Source organism: Pecten maximus, chromosome 19 (genome assembly GCF_902652985.1).
Source record: "Pecten maximus chromosome 19, xPecMax1.1, whole genome shotgun sequence".
In the NCBI taxonomy this organism is placed as follows: domain Eukaryota; kingdom Metazoa; phylum Mollusca; class Bivalvia; order Pectinida; family Pectinidae; genus Pecten; species Pecten maximus.
The window spans coordinates 19,898,305-19,909,234 of record NC_047033.1 but is presented as its reverse complement, the minus strand read 5'-3'; the positions used below and the strand labels follow the sequence as shown (position 1 = coordinate 19,909,234).

General features: G+C 34.2%; 1 protein-coding gene across 1 annotated transcript; it reads right to left on the bottom strand.

The window, feature by feature from the left end:
• Positions 1-2,565: 2,565 nt before the first annotated feature.
• On the bottom strand, positions 2,566-9,636 carry LOC117317275. Its single transcript, XM_033872022.1, has 4 exons — positions 9,523-9,636; positions 4,424-4,495; positions 3,470-3,679; positions 2,566-2,805 (listed from the first exon to the last, which is right to left on the bottom strand). The coding sequence occupies exons 2-4, from the start codon at positions 4,476-4,478 to the stop codon at positions 2,657-2,659; spliced, it is 414 nt and encodes a 137-aa protein (XP_033727913.1). The 5' UTR covers positions 4,479-4,495; positions 9,523-9,636; the 3' UTR covers positions 2,566-2,656.
• Between the last annotated feature and the right edge of the window lie 1,294 nt (positions 9,637-10,930).

The following is a 10,930-nucleotide window of genomic DNA, read 5'->3' as shown; positions in this document are numbered from 1 at the left end:
GAAAAGTCACAGGTGGTAGTAAAAACCTCATGCGTGTGTCCTTCTCAAACCGCACAATTCATTTCGTGTCGAAATGTGTATGTGGCTAGGCGTGATTCAGCATTTTGCTTGGCTAGGTTCTTCTGTATTCATCTTTTAAATTATGTCAAAAAGGAAAAATTATTTTCAAGAACTGTCCTGTTGAATGTAAATAAGGTTTTATGCTTGTATTTTTTACTGAGCCTAACGAACACATAACTTTGAGATATCACTTTGCGTCCCCCTGGCTAACCTAGCTTCTGGTGTCCCATGGATTGTAGGTAAAAAGCTACTTCCTGGGTTTGGTCACGCTGCGCGAATATGAATAATAAAACCTATCTGAGAAGAGAAAGCAGAACTTGACGACTTAGAGTCAGATAAGTATAACAGAGAAATCCAAAAATAATTGGAGCAATAGTAAGTAGGAATGAGTTTTATTCGATTTTGAACAAGTTACTTCCCTTTGAACATTGCAGTGTTATGTCTCGTCCAGAAATTTCAGGTTTTTGCGATCCGAAAAGGATCAATGGAAATAATAAACTTGGTTGGTATCATTAAAAAATAAATAAAAAATCTCGTATATACGAGATAACGAGTTTCTTTCTCGTATATACGAGATTATTTCTCGTATATACGAGATTATTTCTCCATTGGTCCTTTTCGGCTTCCGTAGGCATCAAAGTGGTCCGCAAAAACCTGAAATATCTGGACGAGATTATTTCTCGTATATACGAGAAAGAATCCCGTATATACGAGAAATGAACTCGTATATACGAGAAGTAAACTCGTATATACGATATTTTTTTTTTTATTGTTTAATGATACCAACTAAGTTTAATTTTTTTCCGAAAAGGATCAATGGAAATAATAAACTTGGTTGGTATCATTAAAAAATAAATAAAAAATCTCGTATATACGAGATAACGAGTTTCTTTCTCGTATATACGAGATTATTTCTCGTATATACGAGATTATTTCTCCATTGGTCCTTTTCGGCTTCCGTAGGCATCAAAGTGGTCCGCAAAAACCTGAAATATCTGGACGAGATTATTTCTCGTATATACGAGAAAGAATCCCGTATATACGAGAAATGAACTCGTATATACGAGAAGTAAACTCGTATATACGATATTTTTTTTTTTATTGTTTAATGATACCAACTAAGTTTAATTTTTTTCATTGGTCTTATTCGGCTTCGGTAGATGCCCGATAAGTGTCATGACGTTATAGTTGTACAGATGACATTTTTAAAGGAAAATGTCCCAGTTTTTATTTTAGGCCACCTGAGACGAAGACTGTTACTATTTCTATCCGTCTTCGTTCGTCATTTGTCATCCAAAATCCGTCGTCCGTCAATTTTTCCAAATCGAATTTTAACACACACACTACTGAAGGGATTTCAATGGAACAGGAATGCTTAAAACCTGGCCCTGACCAAGTGTTGTTCATTTCAAAATCAGACTCATTTTCATTCCAATGAAGTCTTGTAGGTCTGTTCAGTTACGTGCTGGATAAAAGTGTTGCTATCGATCAGGTCAGTCGCGTTGATAATTTTGCCGTAGACGGCCATTTTGAATATGCATTTTTAGAAATAATGTAAAAAGCTAATTAACTAATTAAAAAATCAATTTTTCTTATACGCATATGCATCAGAAAAATGTAGGAAATCATGCAAAAAATATTTCGACCATTTATAGGTCACTCTGGGACGAAGTCGTGGCCTTTTGCGATCTTCTTTTGTCCTGCGTTGTGCGTTGTCCCTCATTCTTCGTCCGTCGTGCGACCTGCATAGTAAACGATTTATATTCTCGAAAACCAAGAGGCCTAGGGTCACGATTTTTTGGGCCAGTAGCATGCTGTTATAAAGGGCTTCAATGTTTGTTTAAATCAATGACCCCAACCTACTTTCAAGTTCACAGGAGTCAAATGTACTAAATAATTTTCAAACGACATCTTCTCAATTACAAAGAGGCCCGGGTCAATGATATTGGGCCAGTAACATGCCAAAATGAAGGATAACAAAGTTGTTCAAATCAATTACCTTGACCTATTTCCGTGGTCATTTATACTAAAATCTTTTAACGACTTCTTCTCATTAACCAATTAGCCCTTGGTCATGATACTGTCACGGGACTGAAATGAGTTTAATGTTGGTTTAAAGGCAAAGCATCATCTATCAGCGTACATATCAGGTGACCCCTGGACCTCTTATTGTATTGCAGATTTGATATTTTCTTTTAAAGTGATTTTTGTGATTGTAACCAGTCGTCGCTGCTTCCTTACGCACTAAACGCAACTTTTCAAAAACAAAAAAAAACGCATTGTCAACGCCCTAGAGCTTCATTCCTTGGGGGGTTTTGGAGCAAATTTCACGTGTAAAGGACTATAATAAACAAACTAAACCAAACCAAATAAATAGTCATTGCTTTTTCTGACCGTTGTAATAGTGAAAGTCTGGATGGTGAATACTGACATGTTCTATATATCAAAATGCAATTTCCTGAGCAGTTCAATGCTCATAACTGATCAATTACTCTCACAATATAGCAGTCTATTTAATTATTTTATTACAAGTATATATGTATATATATATGTATATGAGTGAGTGTATATAATGATATAGATAATCGTAGGGAAATCAGTTACAAAATGTCATCGGTGATCCAAGATAATGCTCCTCACATTTTATCTCCCCGCTCCTCATACAAATACATGTGTTTATTCCATCCACCGAGTCGAACGTTTCGTCTGTATAGTAAATTTGCCCGTTGTAGATACAATCTTCACCTGTACGTCAATAAAAAATACAATTAGACACAAAATTTCAACTTTATGATTTGATTTTTTTAATTGTTGAAAACTATTCTATCTGAACCTTTGTTTAATTTTCATGTGACACAAATGAACGAAGATATATTTGCAATGATAAACATTTGTTGTGTAGGGTCATGGTCCCTTTTTTAGGTGGAGGACATTGGTTATGGAATCAATTACATGAAATGAAACCGACTCGCCTTAAGGAAGTAGCAAAATTGCCTACATAGACTGAATAATAAATACTACTGGTATTAGTTAGCGCTTTGATCTGATTTTATTTGTTATTTTGTTGTACCCACTACACCTATTTCATGATTGTAAGAGGCGACCTTATCTTTTCTCTCTGAATAACTTTCTTCTTCCTAGCGTTCGTCCGTGTGAGTCAGTATAATTTGACATGATGGGTTGTCTCTCTGGGTGCCTTAGGCAGTACACTTCAGTGAGATAGCACTATAAAGTCGACATCAGGTTCACGCTATCACAAGGAGACAAACACAAACATACCAAAGCCTACCAAAATACACATGCATACACAACACGCATGTAACTCACATAAAGGGGGAATTAAATTACCTTAGCTGTTGATGGGACGTTAATAAATACCACATCCGATATCATGGCCGATTATAAATACCTGGACAAATCATGCAGCGATTTCCTCTCGATGGAATAGGCGCAACCTTGTTAGGACATTCCTGGATATCTGGGCAGTTGTTGTTATAGAATTTACAGTAGGTACAGTTGTCCCATCCTTTGATACAGACACTAAAAGCTCCGCTGATCTCAGGTGGCTCATTTTGACAGTATCTCACGCATTTCTCGTGCATACGTCCATAAACAGCCGCTGTGCATTGACATGATACAAATGATGTATATAAAAGGCATCACAAACATTACGTGGAAAAAACAAGTAAAAATCATAATGCGATTTCTAAATAAAAAATGTAAATCAAAAACATCAATTTCAATTCGTTTTATGGGATCATGCTTCCCTGTCGAATAGAGTATCAATTTTAGTAAAATATACAGAACTGTACATAATTTAACATCGTAGCTTGGTCTGTTCAACTGTTACATAAGTAATTTGTTATAGTTTCATTGTTTAGAAAATAGAAAAGTATTTATATAACCTCCGATTGACCTGTGGTCTCGACCTCAATAACATCAAAGATTGTAAACAATGTTCAGTCCAAATTATCGTATCTGTACATAGAGTGCTTACATATCACGTGGTATGATAAAGAATGGTCTTACCACAACCCTCATTTTGTTACAGTTTTCTATTGACTATTGTTGATGGGGTGATACTGTGAAAATGGATCGTTTTATCGGAGTTTATCGAAATAAATGCAATTAGACATTGTAAACCATGCAAAATGTTTCTTGCTACATGTAAAAGGAATAAGGTGAGATCAGAAAACGGCTTCTGATTGAGATATTATTCATTGCTTGTTAATTTGAAGAATTTACAATAGAGTAAAATTTTACTATCTTTCGTACTAACCTTTAGTTAACATACCTGCACAATTTCGTTAAACCTATGCATTTATACAGATAATGACATATTGATTAACTGCAATCAACTTACAAACAACTCCTATGCTTCCGAGCATCCACAAACGCAAATACAGGAGTGACGACATGCTATATGGTGTCTTTTCTACAAAACAGAAAATAAAAAAACAAATGTAAAACGTAGATTTGTTTTTATTCCTCACTTGCTAAAATGAGGACAAGTGTCTATGAAATACCGACGCAACTGAAGAAATCAACGAAATTACAGACAGAACTGTTAAGGGTCATCAAAATATCAATATACATGTGTATCAGTAATATTGTATAACGGCAATGATTTTATCAATTTTAGTTTGTCTCATTGCTAACCGTGGACCTTGCTGTTGACACGTTATTTGATGGGTTTTTTAAACTATGCTTTGACAAACACTTTGTTATATTATGTTTGTGACTAGATTTGTGAAAATTTGTAGATATTTTTTCCTTTTTTAATTCAACATTATTTGCCAATATGGATGGCCCTTAAGATTTCGTGTGTTGTAAAGGGGGGACTGCAGATGTTTTTTCAAGACCGCCGTAGCCCCCTGAAACAAGGAACGATATAATCAAACTATTTTGGAGGAAAGATACATAATTATATATATTGATAGTGTGAAAATCCGACAAAAATTAATCACGTATCACGTGGACAAAAAGGTAGAACAATACCCAAATTAATGCATGTCGGTGATACGTCATATTGTGTTTTGAATAGAGAGAATCCTTGGTACCGAACTGACGGACAAAGTAATCATATAGTAGCATTTCTCTTAACATTTCCATGTCAAGATATGGGGTCACCTGCCCGACCACGTGGTCATATAGGAACAATACCCCACTGTTTAGGCCTAATTAACACCTATAAAATAATTAAGTTCTTGGAGGACCTTTAATACAAAGCCATATAAATAACCCTTGCTGCTGTTGGTAATGCCAACATGCATGACTGATTTGTCAACAACTATAAATCGGCCATTATGTCGTGTTGGCATTAACTTAACACTGAATGTAATGTTTTTATTATAACAAAGCATTTGCATTATTCTTCTTAATGACATCAAGGTAACATAAGTCAACCTCACTGACCTTTCCTGTCGTAAACATATGATAAGGTTGATGTTGATATTATTACTTATGTCGGGTTTGGGCAGGTAACATGGTGTCTTACATGCATAAGTACTCATTAACGAATGTGTCACACCAATTTAAAATGAAATCTACTGAATATTCAATATCAATGTCTGCCGTAAAACAGATCTGCCGCTGTGGTTTGAGTTATCACTCTTTCCACGTAAATTGTGCGTGGCTTTATATTATCAATTGGCAAATTAAATGTTAAAGAGGCTTGCCCGCAGAGAGATCAGAAAAATTGGCTAATAGAAAAAGATTTTTTACACATGACAGATTGTTGGAATTGTTGAGTTTTTCATTTTATTTTCCTTATGAAACGCTGAAAAGTGATATTAAACCTCATTTTTTAAATATTGTTTATTTAATCGCAACCCGCATATAAGTCCCCGCTATAAAGTGGAGTCTAATTTGATTGACACATCAAAGAAACAAGCACGTGCACAGTGCCGCACAGTGATAACTTCAAAGGCAGCGGCGATTTACAAAGGCGATTTGCCGTTATATTCCATACATTTCCATCTCAGGTTGAGTTTTAAAACGTCTTTTAAATACATATTCTGTAATTGTTTCCAAGAAATAAAGTCGGAAAGCCTCTAATTTTGTCACATAGAAACGTGTACTGAAGTTTATTTCGTGATCGGAGATGTGCCGTTTACCGGTCCGTCTGCGGGTAAGCCTCTTTAAATTGTTTTTCTTTTTAAACAAAAAGAATTGTTTGTATTGAAGCGTTAAATACATATAACTATAATTATAACGTAAACATGGCCAAACGCAATACACATTGTATAGAGGTGTTAGCATGTGTTAACATTGTGGTCGTAAACCTATGCTTACCAGCGTGACATTACATTTTTTATGTCGAAAACGAACGCTTACTTCTATTTCATTAAAAAATTCTTTACGCAACAATATATTTATAAAAGCTTCAAGCAATGATAAGAGTAGTCTTATGCAATAATGTATGACTAAACGTGACACAGCGAGTGGTTTTTGGAGATGGTATTCATTTCACTCGAGATAAAGTAAACTCGACTCAGAAACTAAAAAAACCCTAATTAATACAGTATTCAACAACCGCGAGTCGTGTGACTTGTTTCTACAATACTGACTTGAGGCGAGAGTACCACACGTCGATTGCTCATATATGCAAATAAAGCATGGTAATATCATATAAAGATAGCTAATTCAAACGTACTATTTTAGTAATGTTTTTCGATTCTTCATATTTATTCTATCATATCAAATATCTATGACAAATACATGATATTTGAAAGTCTTTTTACTTTTTCTCAATACGCTTACAAAACCATTTGGACCATTTCGCCAAAGGTTCCAGTATATTTACTGGCAGTCTCGGGGTACAGCACCCTAGGACGTTTAGAGACTGGCCTGTTTGTAATTTTTCTTGAAAAATAATAAATAGTGACGAAATGTATTCTGTGTGAAGGGAGAAGGTGACAATTACGTATCCGTACTAAATTCTAGCAATGCAAATCGCGCCCAGGAACGTCGGTGTGACGCCGAAAAGATGTATGGCATTTTTGGCAGTTTTTACATGATTCAATTTGAAATCTTAAACTGATACAAATTATTACCTGGTTTTCGGTAAGGCATTGATCACCCCCTTTCCCAAACGTATAACCTCACAAGTCGCAAATAGTTTAACCCCCAGCCTGTCCACATCAGTCATGTTGACATAGGTTGACAGTAGACGGCGTAAACAAACGAGCACTTGGCGCAAAGTACGCAGGAAATTTCGGTCAAAGTTCAACTTCTCAGCCAATCAAATGGCGCAAAGATAATATATCACCTGTGTTTATAGCATATACTTATCGCAGCCAGTGTAATAATACAGAGGGCCGTAGTAGAAGGACTGTGACCTCTAATATATTGCAAAGATACTTGTCAGCTAAAAGGCCGTAATAACGGACGTAAACCCGTTAAAAAGTAATTAACTGCAATGCTATTTACCCAATAAATAAACAAACATTTCAAACATAAACACAAGCCTTTCCGGCTGTTGTAAATTTCTAAAAAGAAACTGCTACCGTACTGACTGGTTTATATCATTTAGGCGAGAGAATTTGATAAGAGCTATCGAATATTGCGTTCTTTTTCTGATTAGATAAATGACTGTGATGTTTTCATGCGCACATCTATAAAACATACATACAAGCTTATGAATTATGTAACATGATGTTTCCAACAGTGTATACATGAATTATCCTGAACGATGAAGAATTGTCGCTGACCACCTTCATATCATGCTGTTAACCCTAAAGATATGAAAAAAAAACTTTTATTAGGCAACGGTGTTGCAACAGCGTGGATATTAGGTGCCGGGGGCAGTAAATTCCTACGGCCGAACAGGTACGTTTGGTTTGTATTGTTCAACGTCCTTACAACAGTTAAGGTCATTTAAATAATAAATTTCTATTTTTGTCAAAATAAAAATGGAGTCGAACGACAAACATTCGTTACTATAGCATTTATATAAATCGAGAGACGGCGAATTAGTAGCGAAAGGATAGTTTTCTTGCAAGTTCTCAAAACTGTGTTATTTTTCCTTTATTATCTATCATAGAACAATCACACCATCAGTACGGTAGATGGACTATATATATTATAGAAAAGTATTGATATCATATTGTTCAAAGCTTTTAAACAGGCTTAAGTAATAAATAAAAAAAAACGTCGTACCGATGAATTTTACGCTAAAATAATACTATTCTAATACACCTATTCAGCACCTTTGTAGCAACGATTCCTATATCTTTACAATTTAGTAATATTTAACAAAATTGGTAATATTTCAGATTAAAAAAAAAAAAAATTGAATAAATTAATGCTAGCAGTGTTACGTAGTAGCATAATACTAAAATGTTGATATGTAGTAATAGATGCGGTACTTTAAACTGCGTCATGCAACAATTGTGTCCATCTTGTATTAAGTGATTTCAGGCAACAAAGAGTGCAGATTCAGACTTGGCAGTTAAAATCAATTTCTTCACTTTGCTAATCTTTTAGATATTACATTTGAGGATATTACACATGTGCCAATGGCAATTCAACAATTTTATAGTTCTACTCTTTAGCAAAGGCAGTATCAAATAAATAAACAGGTTTCATAACTTACATCATACAGTATAAGCTTAGTATGCGTTAAGAAGCACTTTTTGTAAATATGATCAATACTGAGTGTTTATGAAGAACCAATAAAAGCTTATAAATGAAACTAAATAAATTAAGAAAACTATACTTTACAATATCGAGTCAGATACAAAAAAGTACTAGTATCACATCAATTTTATAACCTAAACCAATATCGATTCAGTTAAACGAATGCAAGAGTATAAAGTTAATATCATTTAAAACAATTATAAGAAAGTTAAACTAATGCAAGAGTATAAAGTTAATATCATTTAAAACAATTATAAGTAAGCTAAACTTATGCAAGAGTATAAAGTTAATATCATTTAAAACTATTACAAGTCAGGTAAACTTATGCACGAGGATCACGTTATTTTCTCCATTAAAATTATATCGAGTAAGTTAAACTAATGTACGAGTAGCATGTGAGTTTCTTCACTATAACAATATCATGTCAGTCAAACTAATTCACGAGTATGATGTTACTTTACCAACTAAATAATACAACAATGTTTGAGTCAGTTAAACTAATGCATGAGTATCATGTTAGTTTCTTCACTAAAATAATATCGAGTCAGTTTGACTAATGCGCTTGTATCGGGAAAGTTTAACTTAAATCGAGTCAGTTGAATTAATAAACGACTTTCATGTTAGTTGAACCACCGACACAATATCGAGTCAATTATACTAATGCAATGGTATTACGTATGTTTTATCCTTTAGAAAACTGTTAACCTACAACGGATATCATAATGAAAATTTCCAATCGTATTTTTCAATATTTCTGGAAATATCGTCAATTAAATGAGCTCGTCGCATTGTACACTATTAGTACGGATTACTGTGTGTTACCTCAATCCTGGTACGGCGTATGTAAAGCTTCCTATCCTTTGTGCCCTTAATCCATTTCGATATCCAGAGCATCAACGTAATTTTACTCTGTTCCAAACATATATACGACATATGTACGCCCCCAGTCGACCTTTATTATAATTTCAAGGAATTAATCAAAATGTCGTCCCCTGTTTCCACGATCCATTAAAAATACCGTGTCCTGTCTCTGTATTTATTTTCTAGATACTGTGACGTTAATGATCTATAAGGTTTGACACGACAATAATCACAATGTAAAAAGTTTGTACTTTTAATCGAAATTCGTTTAACCTTTCCTTCTTTAGGTCAACAATTCTGCCATAATGTCGAAAAAGAAAATGGATATTTTAATATTACTCATAAATCTTTCTTAAGTAAGTCGTAAAAATGAGGAAAACTACATGAAAATACTCTTAACAATTAACTAAGCAAAATATTTTGAAAAAACTATTCCGAAAACTCGAACTTCGCTTATGGTTGTAATTTAGAAGAGAGCCTCTACATGCAATGCAGCGCATTCAAAAAAGAAATATAGACACCATGATAAATACCAGTATATTCTGCTGACAAAGATAGAGTGTCTTGTATGAATATGTATGTATACAGTCATGGTAGATGACATTATAACAGGTAACAATATATTGCCATAAATAAAAATGATGATAATAATATACAACATTACATAGTGCACTATCTAATTTATTATTGCTCTAAAAATGCATGTATAATGATCGTTTTAGTGGTACACAACGTGCAAAAGTATATATGAATGTATATAAATAAATATAGATATATCATTTTTATGGTGTGTAATCTCTCTTTTAATTGGTCAGAAGTACATCACGTGTCGGTTTATAAATATTGATATAAACTTTAAGCGCGGGGGGGGGGGGGGGGGGGGGGGGGGAACTCGTTTAAATGTGCCTTTGCTTCCACATCCGTTTTATCATGGTGGCACCGGTAGATGGTAATCGTTTTCCAACGTTGTCGGAAGAAGAAATCTAAAAATAAATGGACGATTCTATTACTGCTACCACCTTTAAAGCTACCAAAACAGCCGTCAACGTTTTCCATCATATTTACTGGACAGCGAAATCCCAACCGACTTTGAAAAAAAATGAAATTAAAGTCTTGATGAAGTGCTGTCATTTATTTTTAATGATTTTGATAAATTTCTGGGAAACATCAATCTTGATCTTTCCAATCCTTATTCCCATGATAAGACAGGGCATACGATGCAAATTTTTGTACTGGATACAATGCAGATGGCCAGTTCCCTTTCCAATTTACCAGTGCCAATCATAATGTCACAATTAATTATAATATCAATAAAAGAGATTTTAAGATATATACAGAGCATCAGAACAAGCTGTACTTAGTCATATTA

What these genes read in the sequence shown, in the direction of transcription:
- LOC117317275 (XM_033872022.1), bottom strand. Translation starts at nt 4,478, where the DNA reads ATGTCGTCACTCCTGTATTTGCGTTTGTGGATGCTCGGAAGCATAGGA. An exon ending in CGGAAGCATAGGAGTTGTTT is followed by an intron (nt 3,680 to 4,423) that starts GTAAGTTGATTG and finishes GTCAATGCACAG; the next exon opens with CGGCTGTTTATGGACGTATG. An exon ending in TCGCTGCATGATTTGTCCAG is followed by an intron (nt 2,806 to 3,469) that starts GTATTTATAATC and finishes ATTGACGTACAG; the next exon opens with GTGAAGATTGTATCTACAAC.